Below are 20,963 nucleotides of genomic sequence, written 5' to 3' on the forward strand. Positions count from 1 at the left end.
CCGCCGCTCCCGCCCGCTCCCCGCGCCCGCTTACCTGCCGGGGTCGCTCCGAAGATTCGCACCACCGGCACCTTCTTGACAGGGGCCTGGGTGAGGGGGGATTGGCAGATATCCAGCCCCTGCAGCGGGCTGGCCATGTAGTAGTCGGCAGTCACTATCCTCACTGAAAACATGTTTGCCGCCGCCGCCGCCGCCTCCTCTTCACTAGCGACCTGGCAACGGCAGCAGCAGCGGCGGTTCCTTCCGCAGCGGCGGCCCCACAGCAGCGGCGGCGGCGGCGGCGGCGCCCCCTCCCCTCACACTCAGACACGGCGAGCCGCGGCGGCGGGCGGGGCGGCGTGGGCACTGCTGCCGCCGCCTCCTCAGGAGCACCCGGCGAAGGGCGACCGGGGAGAAGCCCTCGCGCTTTCGTCGGTGCTGCTGCTGGTGCTACCGCCACTGCCGCCGCCGCCGGGAATTACACGGGCTCCTCGGTCCCCGGCTGCAGCTCTTGTTGCCATGATGATGATGTCACGGACGCAACCACTGGGGGAGGGGAGAAGGGGTTGTGTGTGTGTGAGCGTGTGGGGCGAAGGGAGGGCCAAGAGTAGTTGGGGGAGGGGACACGGCGGGAAAGGGAGGGAGCGGGGCGGGCACCCGAGCGGGACACCCACGCGGGGGGCCGAGTAGGTGTTTTCTCCCCCCGCCCCCGGACACGCCGCGAGGGCGGAGGCTGCAGGAGAGCCGGGCCCGCGCTGGGCACGGGGAATCGATGACTCGGCCGGTGGGCACGGCCACCTGGGGTGAGGGGCAGCGGAGGGAGGGGCGGCGGAGCACCGATGTCATGGATGGGCTCGGAGGGCCCGGCGGGGAGGGGGGCGCCAGTGTTCAGGGTCGTTTTTTGGCGGCTAGGCGGGATTGGCCGGAGCCGCGGCGATCGCGCTCGCCTCACCGACCGCCATTTCACATCCTGCAGAGAAGGCGGGGGCAGCCGCGGAAACGGCCTTTTACAAGGTAAGAAAACCCGCCCGCGGGAGCGGGGCGGGGGGAAAGGCGAGGCGCAGATCTCGTGCCGCCGCGGCCTCGCGGGAGGCGGGGGCGGCGGACGCAGCCGGCCCTTCTCAGGTAACGCCGCGGCCTCGCGCGTGGCCCAGGGGCGGTGCGAAGGGCGGGGGCGCGCGAGCGCGGGCTTCGGCCTATAAAAGGGCCGCCCCGCCGTTCCCTCCCGAACGTGCGAGACGCCGGGCCCCCTCCTCCTCCTCCTCCGCCGCCGTTCTGCAGTGTCTGCACCCGGCCGCTTAATGAGATTTATTCACGCTCGGCTCTGCTCATCTTTGCCAGGGGTTGGCAGATCCAGTGCACAGGGATTTCCCACAGCGGTGTTTTTCTCCCGCCCCTTTGCTTCCCTCTCGCCGTAGTATATCCTTCCTTGGTTTCCTCCCGGGGCCCGCAGGCTGCGTCCCGGGCGCGCGCCTGGACATGTAAGGACTTGTCAGTTCCCAGTGACCTCCCTCCTCCCCTCCCTTCCCCGGCGGAATGTAGGATTAAGAGCCCTTCAGCGAAATTTTTGGCCAAAGAAAAAGGCCCATGAAAGTCACCGCATCAGATGTGGACTCCCAGTGTTACTCATTAATGGTTTGTGTGAGGGTTTACTAGCCTAAGGCCAGAAAGCAAAAGGGAAGGACTGTTAGACAAAACAACTTCATCCAAAAAGGAGGGGTGCGGTTGTGAAAGCGAGGGGGGAAAAAGAGGGTAGTAAGCGATGCAGCTGGGTTGTCCATAATATTGGAACCGTTAGGTTTTTGTCTGACTTGGTCACTAACACTGGGCGTGACCTTGGACAAATTGGTTTTTTTTCGGGGCCTCAGTTTGCTCATCTGTGAAACGAGAGTTTTCACTTAAAATTTTATAAGTTTCTTCCCAGCAAAATTATTTAAGCAGTAGACGGCAAAAACCGTGGTTTCAAGTTTGAAATATACCACTGAATTAGGACTTTTGACAGTCATTTTCAGTCTATCCAAATTAGAGATCATTCTTTCACACATGTATTTCCAGGTGTATTTTAATGGTTAATAGGTTGCTATATATTTGAAGTGTTGTGAGAGAGATCCTCATTTGGAAATACTGTGGTTCTCAAAGTAGGAAAACCAGAAAGCTCAAAGGGACACAGCACTGGTAAGCTGTCTATAAATTCCATGACATACAATGCTAATAAGAATCTGTGCTCCAGGGAGTTGGAGACTGATTACCACATCAAATTAGCCTGCGTTTTCAACCTGAGAGCATGATTATAAACATATCTTGCAAGATTTCTACTAATACCCAGAAAATTACCTAGTATTTTAAGAGGCAAAATCTTTTAAGTTGATTTAAGTTTTAGAAGGCAATGGAAATGATTTTAAAAAAGGACTACCATACAAAATGCGATTTCTGGAAAAATATCTTGTACAAACTGAATATCAGATGCACAGTACCAGTGATTCTCACAGTATTCTATGCCACTAGAGTGTTCTTTAAAATTTAATATTTTGAAAAAAGATTTAATAGCTTGGCCCCTACTAAATCACATTTTTGAGGGATGGGACCTGGAAATCTGTATTGTTAGCAACTGCACCTACCACTGTTGTGGTTCTTCGGTGATATAAAATCATGAATGCCTGTACTATATTACAATCTAGTAAATCCATAATATTTATACTATTCCTAACTAGAAAAAGGTAAGTGTTCTTGCCTGGGAAATCCCATTGACAGAGGAGCCTGGTGGGCTACAGTCCATGGGTCACAAGAGTTGAACACAATTTAGTGACTAAACAATTAGCAACCATCAAATTCACAGATTAGCTATTTCTAGAAAATGTTTTCTTTCCTCCTACCTCTTAAATCAACATCATTTACTTTAAGAAAAGGCAGTTGCAACCACCATTCAGATCCTTCTAGAACTCCAAGGAAGGAATGTTCACTCTTGAAGAAAAATATTTGCAACATGAAATTAGGATATTGTGTCCAGTTGCATGTAATTAAATTAATGGTCAGATTGAAAACCTGACAATACTTACCTAATTAATCACTGTCAAATGTGTTTTATAAATATATTCTTCAGAGGTAAGAAAGAGCTCTGGACTCGTGAGTTAGAGAATGAAAAACCATCATTTACTAGGTAAATGAGTTTGGAAAGATAACTGTTTTGGGGGGGTTTTCCTCATCTATGAAATGGAGAATAATTCCTGTTTGAACTTTTATGGGATATTATATGACATAATGTATGTGAAAGTATCAAAATAAACTTTGACGTCCAGACATTTAACTCATCTGAAAACAGTAAAATCATTTGGAACTCTTACCTACATACAATATGAGAAATGCCGAAATTGAACTCGATACTCAATAACCGTAAAGCATCTTTTTTAGTTGTTACTGTTAAGTGACTATTTGCCAATGATTTGAGATATAGTGAGAAAGCAGACATGTTTCCTGCTCTTAGAGGTTTTATAGTCTAGCATCACAGAAATGTATTACAGTCATATCAATGAACATTTGATCATCTCTTCTAGTTCACTGACCTATGCTCATCATGTCATGCCTTTAGTAAAAGCCTGCTCAGCCTTCTGTACTAATACCGTTCAATGTCTATTAGCATCTGCCTCTTAGCAATTTATAATCTAGAACAGAAAGCAATGGATACCATAATTTTTTGGCAGATATTATAAGATGGCTTACTCAACACTTATCCAACCCCCTTCTAGCTTGCTTTTCTGTGCTTTAGAAGTTAGAAAATTGTAAAATACTGTTTCAACACTGCCTTGCAACTAGAATACTGGCATGGATAAGTGGTGTGCTGGTAAGTCATTAAGGATGGCTGGAGGAGGGGAAAGACCCTGATTTCTAGTACTGACCAATTTTCATTGTGTGAATACTCCCAAGCTATCAAAGTGGTTTCACTGAATGGGGAGTTAGTTGGAGAAGAAGCTGAGGATTACCAGCTAGCTTCGGCCTTTCACTGCATGCGACCTAGTTTCCAGCAATTAAATGCGCCCATTCAAGACATAGACCTGAAAATGAGCAACACAATGCCTCAACTGCACTCAGGGCAATGGGATTTTCTGGCAAACACCATGGCAGAGGTGTCTGATTCTTCTGAGTAGCTGGGGAGGAATTCTGGCATCCGTTTTGGGAGTCATAGGTGCTGTGGCAAGTGGTGCTACGGTGGGTTTCTGCTAGAATAGCAATGTGATGTGGGATGAATGTTCTTCCTCGTGTGGTTTTTTTCTGGATGTTGTTTCTAGCGATGTATTATCCAAGCCTGATTGTTTGGTCCTCTCAGGGATCTATGAGCTAAGTACTATCCTTTAATCCCTTGCTGCTTAAACTAGCTCAGTCACAGTCAGCTACACAGTTTGTTGAGCCCAGAGCAAAATGAAAAAATGTAGGGCCCCTGTTCACAAAGCAGGAAAAAAATTGCCATTACATGTACTGAAAATATAAGGCTTTTTCTTTCTTCTGTCATCTCTCCCTCAACTTGTGCTGTTTTTTAAATTTGTGTTTTAATGTCATTCTGAGTATATAAAAATTAGAATTTTAGATTATTAGGATGAATTTTATCATTTATCTTTAATTGTGCAGTGCCATTTATAGATGCAAATATAAGAGTGTTTAACTCATACACGAAATCACCAAAATTACACAGTTCATATTTTGTAGTTCGTACATCCCACAAGGATGTATTTTGTGCTTTTCAGAGCAGTGTAAATACAGCATACAATCATCTCAGCTGTTTTTCTTTCCCTTCTTGATATGAGCACAGCCTATCAACCTGAGTAAGGAAGGACTGAACTGAAAGTAACTATGGGTTGCCCTACCTTTCCCCTTCCTTCTGTGTCATCATTTTCAGTGAAAATAGTCATACAGGAAAGTAATACACACAAGAAAGGATATGATAGAGTTATTTGGTCACATGTGTGTCTTAGGATGCCACTGTCTTCTTTCTGTACCTGACACAACTTCTGGTTGAAATGGAAAGCATTGCCTCTTAGAACTGTCAGTGCCTCCACTAAATCACTGATGTAACATGCTTGCCTTGTAGCCACTTTGTAACTCTCTGAGTTCCTGTACTACTTAGGTTCATCATAATCCTTGTGAGGCATTATACTGATGTATGCAAACTGGGTATAAGGAAAAAGACAAACAGGTTGCCTCCTCTACTTGCCTGTATGATCCATTGTACCACTGACTTCTTTTATAAAACAGACATTCAAACATAAAAGTATTAAGATTTTCAGCATGGTGACTGCAGAGCATTAAACCAAGCAGTGGACCCTGTATGACTGCACAGTTTGCATGCCCATGAAGTTGACCCTGAGCTCTGTGTTTCTCAAGGGGGGTTCTCCTGATATTTTGGATGAAACAATTCTTTATTGTACAGGATATTTAACATCCCTGACCCCTGGGCACTACATTCCGCTGTGATAAAAATGCCCCCATATATTTCTAAATGCCCCCAAAGAGGAGTTACTTCTCTCTACTGAACTCCTGGAGTGGACTCTGCTGTCTGCAGCTAGGAACCATGATCGTTACAGATCTAGGAAAGGTCACGTGCAATTTTTGCTTTGGATTCTCAAGCAGAGCAAAATACAGAGTTGTGTTTAAAAGATTTCAAAATTCTCATACCTGGGAGAGCAGAATTATGGTGATCTTTTTTTCCCATTGTCAGAAAAATAATACGAATGACCTTTGTGATGAAGCAAACATTTGGGAATGAAAATTTAAAGGGGACCAGTGAATTTTATGTGTCACTTGCATATAAATGGTAGTTGATCTTTTCTAAGGGAAATTTTTACTCAGTCCTTCATAGTGTCTGGTCTCTATGAAACCATGATGAAAAAGAAACTCATTTCCTCCCGGAAGGGATTTAGAAGACCTAAGTAAATATGGCAAATTCTGGAGGCAGTTGCCATCGACTGCTCGCTCTCAAAAAGATTTCATGCAGGTTTCCCCCAATTTATTCACAGCAGCCATCTGGGTATAAGATAGATACATAAATATGTATTGCCTGAATGATTAATAAAATATTTTTTTACTAAAAGAATGGAGTTTTATGTCTCTTCTTTTTAAAAAAAACTGAAGGACAGTAAAATTAATCATTGTGGTGAGAGCTGAATTTCTCTCTGTTCTTATCTTTTTAACCAGTTAATCTTTTCAGTCACAGGGGGAAACAAAACTTTCAGAAAACAACTTCCAACTCTTCTACTTCCATAAATTAGCAGTAGTAGTTTTAAGGGAGAGACCAATGAGCCTATAAATTAAAGAAGATGTTTGAGAAACAAAAAGAAGCTTTCAGAATAGAGTAATATTAGAACTGATGCTTGTGCTCTCCAGGACCCTCATCTAAATTACATATCCAGAACTAATATTGGGGCATTTCCAATGGATTATGCCTAGGCCGGAAGAAACCAAACCCATATAATAAGTAAGGTTAGTTTAAGTTCTCAGTTTAATCAAAATACAAAATCTTACAAGCAAATGTCTGTAGACATATCTCAGGGTAGTTTTCCCTGGCCCCAAAGTCCCCACTGCACAGCTTAAATCACACTCCAGGAGAACTTCCACTAATTGTTATTGACAGTGAGCTCTCCTGGGTTTTGATCCTCAATTTACATCCCCTTTCCAGGAGCTAGGAGAGCCTATTTACTGTCAGATGTGTAGGTCACAGACCAGCACTTGTGTTTCCTTATTTCAGTAAAATATGTTTCTCTAATCTTGAAGATTTGAAGTGCATCAGTTCAGTCACTCAGTCGTGTCCGACTCTTTGCGACCCCATGAATTGCAGCATGCCAGGCCTCCCTGTCCACCACCAACTCCCAGAGTTCACTCAGACTCACGTCCATCGAATCAGTGATGCCATCCAGCCATCTCATCCTCTGTCGTCCCCTTCTCCTCCTGCCCCCAATCCCTCCCAGCATCAGAGTCTTTTCCAATGAGTCAGCTCTTCGCATGAGGTGGCCAAAGTACTGGAGTTTCAGCTTTAGCATCATTCCTTCCAAAGAACACCCAGGGCTGATCTCCTTCAGAATGGACTGGTTGGATCTTGAAATGCATAGGAAAGAAAATATGAAAAACCATAAAATATAGGACATTCAATCCCACCCAAAGGCAGTTATGATTAACATTTTAGTCCATTTTTTCCCTAGAAAATTTTTCAATAAATACTTTACATAATGGAAATACGCTCTTGGGTTCTTTTTTTCACTTTACATTGAGGCAGAAACATTTCCCATGCAAATGAGAATTCTTTGTATACATTATTCTAATGGATGCAGAATACACTGTGTCATGGACTTACAATAGCTTCCATTTTCCTACTGTTGGCCAGTAACAGAATGTTTCAAATATAATGTTATAAATATCACAGTGATTAGCTCCATTTTGGATCCTACTCTTAACTTTGCAGGAATTTACTGTTTATTATTTGACAAGAGCATCAGTTCTCCATACATGCCATGTTCTTCCTCTCCAAAGAAGAGAGAACTGTATGTGATTTTCTTTCTGCCTGGTTTGTTCGTCCACTCTCCACCTCTTTTCCCTAGTTAGTTTACTCTTTAAATTTCAGGTCAAAGATCACTTATGGAGGGCTTCCCAAACTCTGTATTTGATTATGTTTCTCTGTTACACACTCTAATTGTACTGTGTGTTTTTTTTTTCCATAGCACTTACCCCTGGTTGCAATAACCCATTCATTTGTGTATTATTTAATTTTTGTTCCCCCCGACCCCAACTAGAATACTACAATCATTATCTGGATAAGCAATGATTATAATGCTGTTATAAACACAGGCCAATTAATGTGATCTCATGCGTTATCACTGATAAAATGGGTTAAAGCTTGAGGTTGAAATTAGTCCAAAGATACTTAGGTGCCAGTTATTATGCTAGGTGCTAGGAATATAGAAGTGAAAGAGACAGGCATGATTTCAGCCTTCATTCTTATAGTCTAGTGGAGGGTTTAGCAAAGTTTTCCTATAAAGGGACAGATAAATTTTAGGTTTTTCAGGCCATATGGTCTCTCTCACAAACTATTCAACTTTGCCACAGAAACACAAAAACAATCATGAATCACACATATATGAAAGAGGGAATTCCAATAAAACTTTATTTAAAAAACAGGCAGCGGGGCTGGATTTGATCCATGAGCTATTGCTTACTGATCCCTGGTCTAGTGGAAAAGACAGCTATTAAGCAGATCATTTGAGATGACCAAATACTTCAAAAGAACAGGGTGCCATTATCACATGGCAAAGCTGTCCAACTTAGTCTAGAGAGAAGGATAAAGACTTTCTTGAGAAATATGACTCTAAGTTAATATTTAAGGAGGAAGAGGAGTTACCTGGGTAAAAGTAAGGGTAACAATAGGGACCTTCCTGTGTCAGTACATGCTTAAAATTAGAAGCAAGATTTTTCATAGGTAGTAATGACACAAGTTTAGCTGTTTTCTCCTGGTCACCTATATTAAGAGTGTATTTTATTCCTTCTAAGCATTTTGTATTGTTTTAACTTTTTGTTAACTTCTTGCTGATATCTATACAGTCCTGTATTAGATGCCGAGGGTGATTCAAAAAGTGTAAGACCTAGCTCCGTGCTAAAGTATTATGTAATTGACCAATAAATTGTAGGTTTCTTGACATTTTGACATTTCCTTTTTTTCCTTGCACAGTATTACACATATGGTTGGTACTGCAGAAATAATTTTCCCCTGCCCTCTTCATTGCACCATTTGCTGACAAAATGGTGTCCAATATAGCCACTTCTGTATGACTTGGACAAAACTTGCTGGTCTCTGAAGCAGACAATATTCTGAAGTCATCAGTAACAGTAATTTCAGCTTGTTGAAGGCAGGGGTTGTTTGTGTAAAGGTCAGCCTGTTGGTAAATAACATGCCAACCTGTTCCTTCAAGATTGTAACAAACCTTTGTGTGTGTGTGTTTGTATCTTTAAGAAAAGTTTTTTTAAAAAAGAGTAGTGGGCAGCAGCAGCAGTGGGAAACTACCCAGAGGTCTCACCAGATGTTTTCAAACCAGAACTAGGGCAGCTGAGTTGTAATTTGTTTTTAAAACATTTACTTCCACAAATTTATGACAGCAAGGAACTGAGGTGTGGTGGTTTTTTTTTTTTTTTTTTTTTTTTTTTTTGCCTAAACTAGCAAGTAATTTCATTTTCCATTCGACTTTAGCAGACCTAGCCTTAGGATAAAAATACGGGACTTCCCAGATGATCCACTGAGACTCCACTCTCCCGATACAGGGCCCTGGGTTCGATTCCTGGTTGGGGAACCAGATCCCACATGCCACAGCTAAGATCAAAGACCACGCATGCTGCAGCTAACACTCAGCACAGCTGAATATTTTTTAAAATGTGAAGCAGAGGTTCTTGCCAAGTTTAAAAGTACAGCAAAGATTAGTCTTAAGAATGAGGGGAAACATTACTCATTTCTCTTAAGCTGCTGCTTCTGCATTAATATGAACTGTTCTTAACTGAAAACTCATATAAATAAGGGAGAAAGATACCTTTCTAGAATATCCAGTCCCCTGTACTAAGCATATTCAGGGTCTTTCAAAACTTAATTTATTAATGACCATGACACTTGGCTACATCTTCCTCTTTACCTGCGTTCCTGCCCTCATCCTGAGTAAATTCATCACCCAAAGAGACAGCTTCCTAGCACCAACCTCAGAGTTCTTTCATGTGATCTTCAGCCTCTCACTTCTGTTGCCACATTGAGAATCTCGTCATACACCCCATATGTTTCTCCTCTGACTTCAGAAATATAGACTTCACGTCTGGCCAGAACTTTCATCCTAACTTCTTTCATCCAGAACTTTCATCCTAACGGCAATTCTTAGTTCCCTGACGTCTCATTTCCAGTGCTCTTCCCAACTCCGCTGCAGCCTCTACCTTCTCAGGTTTCTCTGAGTTGGGAACTCCATTCCAGAGACTTCACGTCTTTCTCCCTATCAACCTTCTGCCTTCACTTCTTTTGTCTCCTGCTGCATTCTGTTTTAAATTATCACTCTTGCCAGGAACCATGTCTCCTTTGCTATGTTGCCTTGGTATCACCTGGGAAAACACCAGTTTAACTAGGTGTCTGCTCCCAGGTTGCTGAGTGCACCCAGATAGAGAAAAATAACTGCTGTGCATATTGGCAGTTCAGTTCAGTCGCTCAGTCATGTCCGACTCTTTGCGATCCCATGGACCACAGCATGCCAGGCTTCCCTGTCCGTCATCAACTCCCAGAGCTTGTTCAAACTCATATCCATCGACTTGGTGCTGCCATCCAACCATCTCGTCCTCTGTCATCCCCTTCTCCTTCTGCCTTCAATCTTTGCCAGCATCAGGGTCTTTTCCAGTGAGTCAGTTCTTTGCATCAGGTTTCCAAAGTATTGGAGTTTCAGCTTCAGCATCAGTCCTTCCAAAGAATATTCAGGACTGATTTCCTTTAGGATTGACTGGTTTGATATCCTTGCAATCCAAGGGACTCTCAAGAGTCTTCTCCAGCACCACAATTCAAAAGCATCAGTTCTTCGGTGCTCAGCCTTCTTTATGTGTTCAGCTCTCACATCCATACATGACTACTGAAAAAACCATAGCTTTGAGTAGACAGACTTGTCAGTGCAATAAATTCACCTTTGTTGGTAACGCTGAATTGTCACTTTGTCGGTAACACTAAATTCAGGACCTCCAGTCCTGGCTAGATCATTCTCTATCCATACTATTAGGAAGAGAATGTTTTCTTTATAATGTATTAGTCTCTACCCATCTGAACCTCATGCTTCATAAACCAAGATACAATATTATAAATTCTTTGTATACCCAAAAGTAGTATTAGGCTGAATCATTTCAATTACATTAACCTCTTTCTGATTCTCTAATTTACTTTTGTACTTACTTTCCTGTTTTACTTTATAGTTTGGGGTCTTGTCTATCCAATAAGGTAAATTTTTAGTGTTTTTAAAATTAATATTTGAATAGTCAAAAAGAACAGTCTCAAACATTATGGAATGAAATGATAATGGAAGGGAAATCACTACTACAATCCTTACCCTTTTAGAGGCAAATCCAAGTAGTCTCCAGTTGTAACTTGGGGCCAGAGGCCTAAGGCTCAGCTCACTTGATTCATTTTATTCTTGCCTTTCCCAGCTTCCCCTTTCCATCATTTCTGATCCCACAAATTTCTAAGAACACACTCCCTTTCCCCCCCTGAAGTAGGAGGGAAAGCAGTGCTGCATGGATGGGCAACAGCAATGTGTATGTTTGTACATATACTTGTTTATTGAGTGGCAGCATGGTTAAGAATTCAGACTCTACGACCCAGCTTCCCTAGGTCCCTGCTCTGTGATTTTGGGCAGATTACTTTCTGTACCTCAGTTCTCCCATCCATGATATACAGATGATAATACTAAGTTCCTACCTCACAGAGTGGTTGTGAGGATTGAATTGTTTTAGTTACTAAGTTGTATCCGATTCTTTTGCAACCCCGTAGATGGAGCCCACCAGGCCCCTTTGTCCATAGGATTTCCAGGCAAGAATACTGGAGTGGGTTGCTCTGCCTTTCTCCAGGGGAATCTTCCTGACCCAGGAATTGAACCTGTGTCTCTTGCATTGGTAGAAGATTGAATTATGTGTTTTAAATGAGTTAATACCTTAGAACTGGTAAGCACCCAGTAACTATACGCTATTATTCATAACTTAGAATAATAAATTATTCATTGGGAGGACTGATGCTGAAGCTGAAGCTCCAATACTTTGGCCACCTGATGTGAAGAGCCAACTCACAGGAAAAAACCTTAATGTTGGGAAAGATGGAGGGCAGGACGAGAAGGGGGTGACAGAGGGTGAGATGTTTGGATGGCATCACTGACACAATGTACATGTTTGGGCAGACTCAGGGAGATAGTGAAGGACAGGGAAGCCTGGCGTGCTGTAGTCCATGGGGTCACAAAGAGTCAGACACAACTGAACAACTACACAACAACAATATTAATAATAATTAGAGCTTCTTTATTACCTGAAATACACTTCATTAAGAAATGGTGGAAAGGGGAAGCTGGGAAAGGCAAGAATGAAATGACTCAAGTGAGCTGAGCCTTAGGCCTCTGGCCCGGAGTTATAACAACTAGAGACTACTTGGATTTACCTAAAATATATTAATTAAGAAGAGAATAATGATGAAAGCTGGGAGCTATTAAAATTCCATTGATTGAACATAACAAGTAGAGTTTTAGAATTGCAGAGACCCATGAAATGGTTTAGTCCTTTGGTTCTTAACCCAGTAATATGTATCAGGATCACCCATGAAGTATTGTAAAGTCACACTTACCCAGACTCTCCCCTCTCACATCTACCAAGTCAGAAATACCAAGTTCTAATGCCTCTTCCTCTAAAGAACCGTTAAGCTAATTCAGGTCTTTAGATTTTATGATGAAGAAATTTGAGATTTAGAATAAGGAACTTGCCTAAAACCCCAAAGAGTATGTGGGATCCACCTAGCTCTTTGGTAAGTCATCTTCCTATTCTTTTATGTTGTTTGCCAAATACTGACTTTTAAAGAAATTAATATGGGAGTTTATCCTTGTCTCAGCAATATCAGAAAGGATAATAAAGGTTTTAAAAGTATACTTTTTCAGCATTTAATTCAAAACAAAATTTATTTTACAATTCATGCCAAGGACTACTGCATGTTTACAATAGAATTTAAAGTGAATTTTGCTGTGCATTTCATGTGGACATTAGTTCTTGCCACAATGCTTGCTGCTAATTAGTATAAGAAAACACTGTGTGTGGCAGAGAGCTGCTCAACTCAGCCGCAGACTGACAGGCAAAAAAACAAACGCTTGATAAGGAAAGGTAGCTGTAGGCATTAAACTCTTTAGAGCTCTCCATAATAAAATAGGCATTTCTGATAATTAGGATTTTTTTGTTTTATGTTAAAAATTTTTTTAAAACCTTTGTGAAATATTCTTGGAATTTTCCAGGCTGTGAACAGTCAATGTAGGAAAATCAGTGGTTATTAGGGTCGTGTTTTTCAGTAACTAAGTCATGTCCAACTCTTTGTGATCCAATGGACAGCAGCACACCAGGCTTCCCTATTTGTCACTTATTAGGTACCATTTTCTTATTGTAGCTTTACTAATTGGTAGATTAAAAATCTAAAAAATATAGCAAAATTTTTTTTCTGAATTTTTGTATTTGATATTGAGTACTATGATATTATATCTCTTAAAAATGTTTTTCTCTATCCATAATATAAAGGAAAAAAATACATTAGAACTTGTATGTAATCTTGTACAAAACTATGAAATTAAGGAGACAAGGCAGAAGCAAGAAAATGGAGCTCAAATTAAATCTCTCAAAGCAAATTGATTTATATTTCACTATGTTTGCAATTATAAATTTATTTCCATGTATGTGTTTCTTTGCTAGAAATGATAAATGGCTGCCACCCCAACTTCTGATTCTTAGGCAACTCCATTCTACCAACAAACCACTCATTTTGATTTGGTAAGTGCTATGCATAAGCCCCTAAAGAAGTCTACTATCCCGGATCCCCATCCACTTGTTATTAACCTATTATTTTTTCTACTTTCCTTTGCCTTACTCCATACCATTTGCTCTACACATTGTCTCAGGTTTGGCCTTTGGATCTTTTTAATTGATGCTTGTGTTTGGCCTACTGGCATATGACTACAACCTGATCATCTTTGGTTTTAGACTCAGTTTCTAGTTCCGAACACCAAGACTTACATCCCTTGATTCCAGCAGTTCAGGAATTCCTGATGCAGGCACTGGCTGCTTTCTATAAGGGATCAGTACCAAACACTAGCCCCATATTATAAACATCCATTTATGTAACAGATTATAATCACCACTACTATGTGTAAGACACAGGAGTAGTTTCTGGGAAATACAGAAAATTAAGTAGTAATAGAAAGCTTCTTAATGCTCTTTAAATCCGGTAAAACAAATAACACAAGCTTATAATGAAGTTTAAGATAGTATGTGTTTAACTCATGAAGTATTTATACAAACAAGACATTAGTTTTAAAAAGTTCCAAATAGAAAGATCCTTAACTCAGGAGTTAACAGGTATGTGGTACAAGAGGGCATGTCCAAAAGAACCTGAAATGTGAGTCATGGATTAAAAAAGGTTAGGAACACTGACTTCCCAGGTGGTGCTAGTGAGTGGTAAAGGACCTGCTTGCAAATACAGGAGGCATAAGAGACCCAGGTTTGATCCCTGGGTTGGAAAGATCCCTTGGAGAAGGGCATGGCAACCCACTCCAGTATTCTTGCCTAGAGAATCCCATGGACAGAGTAGCCTGACGGACTATAGTCCATGGGGTCACAAAGAATCAGACACAACTGAAGCAACTTGGCACACACACACATACTGACAAATTTTACCTAGACTTTGAAGGTAGGGTAGGGTAGAGTATACACCACAGGACAAACACGTTTCAAAAAAGTGGAACCAAACCAATAAGAACAGAAAAGGGTTTATTGAAAAAAACTCGTTTGTCTAGACAAGATTGAAAGTGTAAGTAACAAGTGGAAGAAAGCCTAGAAAAGTTGGTTGAAACCAGATTATGGAAGGCTTTGAATACTGAGAGGTTTATAGTTGGCAAGCATGTTTTGGGGAGTCATAGTTTTGAGCAGGAAATGATTGGTTTGATTTAGCATTGCTATACAGGAAGGATTTGGTAGTAACTAGGAGATAGGCGGGCAGAGACTACAGACCAGGAAGTCAGTCAGGAGGCTAACACATATACTAACCTAAAGTAAGGAGGGCCTGGAGATGATTTCATTAAGGGCCTGTTTTGAGTCCGGTGCTGGTAATACAGTTGGGGGCTAGGTCCTTGTCTTTAGTCTCATGAGATATTGATCTCTTAAAGGCTCCTGGAGGGGTCTCGATGCAGACCTTTGGGACCACTTCTGATCCTTGCTAGGGAATTAGATCCTCATTTTAACAATAGAACGTATTTCCCTACCTTCTAAAACTACTTTTCCATTTTATGAGTCTGCTGAGGTAAAAGTATCCCAACCACTTGCACATAAAGAGAAGTAATTTATTACTTAAGATAGGAACACTACACCAGACAAGGCAAAGAAGAAAATGACATGTCTTAAAGAGATAACTGAAGATGATGTGAAGATGAGGAGAATGAACTGAAGGTTAGATTAGGGGCAAGAAAACCAGTTAAGAGGTTGTTATAGTAATCCACCTGCTTGATTAGGAGGGTCTAAACTAAGTAAGAAAGAAGAGGAGTCCTTTGTGGCTACTTCCACCATAATCTTTTCTATCGCTGCCCTGGTACAACTCAGGGTTGGGTAAAGGACTCTCATTTGGAATGAATCTTGAACAGAGAGACTTCAGAATACAAGAAACACTGTTTACTTCTTCTGACTTAGAGGTAATGCTTCTACTGTCAAGTAGTCTCTTTTCTTGTTCCTGTCTTATTTGGAACATGGTTTACCAGCCTTCACGTTGATTCTGTGAACTCCCTAATAAATTCTTGTTTTGCTGTGGTTAGCTCAAATTGGTTCCTGGGGTTTACAATAAAAAAACCCTCTAATTGACACTGTATGTGACCTTTGAGGCACCTATGGATAACCAGGTGGAGACTGTTAGAAATATGAAACCAGAAGAGTGGTTTTCAAAGTGATGTATCAGCATTACCGAAGAACTTGTTAGAAATGTAAATTCTCAGGCCCCACCCCAGACTAACTGAATATGAAACTTGAGGAACAGGGCTCTGGCAATCTGAGTATCAGTAAGCCCTCTGGGTGATTCTAATGCATTGGTTTGAGAACCAATTGAACTACAGTTTAGAAGAGAGTTTGGGGTGGAGATAAAGGTGTGAGTCAAGTTGCTTTGCGAGGGGGATGAATAAACTCCCAGAAGACTGTAAGAGAAGATAAACCCCTGAAGTAGATGAAACAGTCAAAGAAGTTGATAGTAGTGCAGTCCAAGAGCAGGGGATTTTAACGGAGGTGTCAGGTGCTATATAGAGGCCAAAGTGGATGAGGACGGAGCCAAAGTGATTGGACAAACCATTAAGAGGTTTTGGTTTCAATTGAGAGAGAAGTGGTACAGATAACAAAAATAAGTGGTAAGAGAACAAAGGTTAAAAAAAAAACAAAACAGGATACTTTTTGCAGTAGGTTAGGAGTGCAAGAAAGAAAGTTGGGATAGATGTCTCAAGTTAGCTATTGCTGAATAACAAACATTCTAAAACACAGTGGCTTAAGACAGTAATTATAGCTCAAGTGTCTGAGGGTTGGCTCATCTCTGCTGGGCTTGCTCATATATCTGAAAGCCTACTGGGGGCTTTCTTCTAGGCTGGGCTCTATTTCACATATCTGTCATCCTCCTGGGACTCAGACTTGCCTAAGCGTGTTTTCTCATGGAGATGGAAGAGGAGTTTTGTTTTTGGCTTTATTTTCATTGCAGTATTTTTAAAATTATAGTACAGTTGGTATGTAATATTATGTAAATTATAGGTGAACAATATAGTGATTCACATTTTTAAAGGCTATACTCATTTATAATTATTATAAAATATTAGCTGTATGCCCTGTGTTGTACAATGTATCCTTGTAGCTTATTTTATACATAATGGTTTGTATCTGTTAATTCCTGGCCCCTGTATTGCCCTTCCCCCACCCTCTCCCCACTGTTAACCACTAGTTCTCTGTATCTGTAAGTCTGCTTTGCACTATATTCACTAGTTGTGTTTTTTAGATTCCACATGTAAGTGATATACAGTATCTTTCTCTGACTTATTTCATTTAACATAAAATCCATCCATGTTGCTGCAAATGGCAAAATTTCATTCTTTTTTATGACTGAGTAGTATTCCATCATACATATGTACCACATCTTCTTTATCCATTCATCTGTTGATGGACACTTAGGTTGCTTCCATGTCTTGGCAATTTTAAATAATGCTGCTGTGAACTTTGGGGTACATGTATCTTTTTGAATTACTGGGTTTTTTTCTTTGATTTTTTTTTTTTTCTTTCTTATCTGGAAGATGAGTCTTAAGAGGGCAAGCAGAAATATACAAGGCTTCTTGAGGTCTAGATTCCAAACTGACATGCTGGCACTTCTGCCTCATTGCATTGGCCAGGTTATGTGACCAGGCCCAGATTCCAGGGTTGGGAAATAGAATCCACCTCTCTAGAGAAATTGCAAAGTGGCATGGTAAAGGCATGGGTTCACATGGGGTTGAAGAACTGGGACCATTAATACCATAGTAGGAATGACAGGAGTATGCTTGAAAGGAGAAACGAAAGAATATGTAGGATGAAGAAGAAGGTGAAGTAAGGAGAAAGATCAATTCCATAGGTCAGAGAATTAACCCTTGAAAAAAAGAAAGAATACTTCTGGGAATGGAAAGAGAGGAATTTGATTGAATTAGATTTAGCAAATTAAATTCAAGATGCCCAGTAAAATTTAAACTTCAGGTAAACAATGAACAAGTTTTTAGTAATAAGTATGTTCTATACAATATTTGGCTAGAGAAGGAAATGGCAACCCACTCTAGTATTCTTGCCTGGGAAATCCCACGGACAGAGGAGCCTGAAAGACTACAGTCCATAGGGTTGCAAAGATCTGGACATGACTGAGCACACATGGCATGGCATACAATATTTGATAGGCTCTCGGTTTGCTATTTTTATTGTTTAAATACCATTTAAATATTTCTGTAATGCAGTATTTGGGACTCATTTACCCTAAACTATATTTCCTTATTTATTTGAAATTCAGATAACTCCTGACAACCTACATTTTGACAACCCTACTTTGGATGAATTTTCAATAAAGCCATGGTAAGATAATCTGCAAAGGGCTAGATGGGTGCATTGGGGGATTTAATCCTGGAAGACGTTTGGAACAGCTGCTGTGGACGCTGTGCAGTGTCAGTGAAAGGACTGCTGAGCAGTAGTGAGGCCCACTTACAGACCAACAGCAGGACTTTTTCTCAGGTCAGCAGTAATGCTATGCTGCTGAGAAGCAGCGGTAGCAACAGAGATCGCCAGTGCAGGCGGCCACCTTAGTGTGCCTGTGTGGGAGAGGCCTGGGAGGGGTTTGGGGCACAGCTGAAATGACTAGGGGTCCAGGTTGTTCATAGAAGCAGGTGAAACCAGAAGGTGAATTGGGAGGCAGAAGATGAAAATGGTTCAGAGAAGTGGAAGTTCACAGTGCAGAAACAGAATTTATAGTCTTGGAAGAATAGCTCTGTGATAATGGGGTTAAAAATCCAATTACATGAGGCAGAACTGGAGCTAAATTAAAAGCAGGAGCTCTGGAGACAAAATACCTAGCTTTGCATTCCAGGTGTGTGATCTTGGTCAAACAATTAAATTCCCTATGACTTAGATTTTTTTGTGTGTGGTAAAACATGAATAATAATGGTTCTCACCTCATAGGGTTACTGTGAGGATTTACTGTGAGGATTAAGCTGAAATAAACTGCACATAGAACAGTATGCCTTGGTGTTTGCTATCCTTTTATTATTTTACATACCATTTACATGTATCTATAATCAATAAATGTGAATAGAGACTGTTATTTGATAGACAAGTAGCAAAGTATACATTGTGTGTTCTGCCTTCACTAACAAATGCTGTGTCTGGAGAATACACAATTAGCTACCTGTTGAAGTTGGAACTCACGCAGCCTTTACCACTTAAGTTTACTTTTCTTTACTGTTACTACAAGAAAATAATTATCCTGCTCAAGTCATATCTGTCTCCTCATTTCCCCCTAGGTGACCATGCTTGGGGATTTTCATAGTTTGAGTAATTCCCCTGAGCTCTGCCACCCAGCAAGTTAAAGAGGACAAGATTGCTCCCTGGGGATTGTAGTTCTTGGCAGGTCAGCAGCTTGTTTTCATGAGGTCTGCACCCTGACCTGGCCTACTGTTAGGAGCTGTTGTGTTGGTGGTTTATGCTGTTTTTAGTTGTTTCTTCCATCTTACACAGTTATTTGTATATAAGGATTTTTGAAAAGTAAATGTCTTATGGGACTGTTTTGCTTCTACAAAGAAAAATTAAAACTGTTTCAAAGTAATTACTTGTGTTTTTTATGTTTCTATTTTAAAATAAATGAAAGTATTAATTGATGTTGCCTGGAAAGAAAATGAAGACCGAGAAATGGCTATGCTCTTGGTGTTTTAAAATAAGGTAATATTATTCTGTTTGAATGGCGCCTTCTAAGGAATTACCACAGTCTCATACACAATCGACGTAAATGCATTCTTTATCTTTAAAAGGAAGCAGAATAGGATCATTGAATAAATCACACGTGTTCACAGCCTTGTCTGGTGTAACCATATACTACACAAACACATTATTCTCCAGTCAGGAGGGTAAGGGGACATTTGAAGCGGGGCTTGCCCTTGCAGAGACCTTTTTTTGTTTAAAGAATAGTGCAGTGAAAGACCACACAGTAGAAGATAACAGAAAATATCTTCCATGCCTTCCGCCACCTTTATACTTTCTTGTTCTCCTTTGTTTTCTGAGGACATCTGTGGTAATGATTATTCTGTATAACTCATAGGTACATAGAAGGCATATCATATTTCATTTAATTTTGTCTACTATAATTATTGCTCTCTTTTACATCATGCTATTGTAGGTTTTTTAAAAGATATGAAAGATGTTATCAGAAATTTATTAGTTGGCTGTGGATATCTAAAGAGTGTATGTTTTAACTCTGAATTTAATAAAATTACATTTTAGGAAGTCTAGTAGACTTATCAAGCTACATCTTAAAGAGGTATCTTTACTGAGAGATGAATTTCATTTTCCTTTTTTTTGCATCAATTTCAATGAATTTTTTTACTTAAGCATTTAAAAGACTTTCTTAATTATGAACAATAGTGATAAGACATTTTGGAGGTTTTAAAATAGGTCCATTATTTCAAATGTTTTCAATATTTTGATAGCTGCTTTGCTGTCTATATTATGGAGGAAATTCAGAATTTAAGTTTTTACTTATTTTTAGGGGTTCTTATATCATCTCTCATTTTTGCCCTAGGTTGATCCCTTGGGGATTTTTGAAATTTACTTTTGAAAGGGTCTTTTTTTAAATGAATGCAGTAATTTTTATTTTAAAATTTTTCAAACAAATTTTATTTTTATTACGAAAAATGTCAGACATATGCAAAACTAAAGCAAGTTATGTCTGAGCTTTAAGTGAGATGTCAATACAGGACTATGTTTGTTAATGTAGCATATTCAGGGACTCAGGAAATGTTTGTGACTTACCCCATGCTTGAAAGAATTTGTATAAATCAAATTTTTTAAATTGTTCAATCATTTCCCCATCTTTAACAGGTTGTATTTCAAATGTTTGTTGGTTGTTAGCCAATTTGGGGACCTACAGATGTGTTTCTCATAGAAACAATCTAAAAATGGCTATTAGCTTTTCAGCCTAGCTCTCAGTAATTATCTAATTCATAGTTAAGGGAAGCCCACACATCACTTTTAACATCGTTTCAGTGAGAAAATACTTCTTTTACAGTCGAAGTCCTGGGGAACACCACCCCCGCCCCCATCTTCCCTTCCTCTAAGTATGGATGTAGAGAAGGAGAGTCAGGTCCTCCTTAATGAAGATTCATATCCATGATGGGTCTTCACCAGGAACTCAGAGGACCCTAGGAGTATGAGGTGGGGGATGGGAGTGCACGCTGTACATTCCATTCTGAAATTATTTACTGTTTCCGTTGCTAAGTGGAGTTTGTTTTTGTGCTTTTTTTTCCTAAGGACTTTTTATTAAAAAAGAAAGTTTCACAAATACTCTATTGTATCTAAAGTTTTCATTTTACAGGCTTTTTTAAAGGAAGGCTTCTGGTTATTTTCTTCTTTAAGTTTCTGGCATAGAGGGAAATTATTTTTACTGGCTGAGATATGCCTAAGACAACAGGAAAAGA

At 40.5% G+C, this 20,963-nt stretch overlaps 2 protein-coding genes and 1 long non-coding RNA gene across 9 annotated transcripts in view; 2 read left to right on the forward strand and 1 right to left on the reverse strand.

Annotated features, from left to right (window-relative positions):
• Positions 1-610, reverse strand: part of REV3L (REV3 like, DNA directed polymerase zeta catalytic subunit) — a 175,455-nt gene extending 174,845 nt beyond the window's left edge. For 5 of the 6 annotated variants that reach the window (XM_025295022.3, XM_025295024.3, XM_025295025.3 and 2 more), the window contains exon 1: positions 35-610. In XM_025295022.3, the coding sequence (XP_025150807.3) occupies positions 35-173 (139 nt within the window). In that variant the 5' untranslated portion in view covers positions 174-610. The remainder of the gene's footprint in view (positions 1-34) is intronic. The other variant, XM_025295026.3, reaches the window with a different exon arrangement.
• The window catches only part of LOC102415513 (iroquois-class homeodomain protein IRX-5), a 55,538-nt gene continuing 34,746 nt past the window's right edge, over positions 172-20,963 (forward strand). The window contains exons 1-3 of the mRNA XM_025295035.3: positions 172-518; positions 586-782; positions 892-993. Coding sequence (XP_025150820.3) covers positions 172-518; positions 586-782; positions 892-993 — 646 coding nt within the window. The remainder of the gene's footprint in view (positions 519-585; positions 783-891; positions 994-20,963) is intronic.
• LOC123327735 lies at positions 997-19,099 on the forward strand. Of its 2 annotated transcripts, none has more exons than XR_006542434.2 (4): positions 997-1,104; positions 13,447-13,524; positions 17,795-17,856; positions 18,798-19,099. It is a non-coding gene; the product is annotated as an uncharacterized LOC123327735 (long non-coding RNA). The 2 variants fall into 2 exon arrangements; XR_006542435.2 differs by lacking the exon at positions 997-1,104 and adding an exon at positions 1,120-1,460.

This window comes from Bubalus bubalis, chromosome 10 (genome assembly GCF_019923935.1).
Source record: "Bubalus bubalis isolate 160015118507 breed Murrah chromosome 10, NDDB_SH_1, whole genome shotgun sequence".
Lineage (NCBI taxonomy): Eukaryota > Metazoa > Chordata > Mammalia > Artiodactyla > Bovidae > Bubalus > Bubalus bubalis.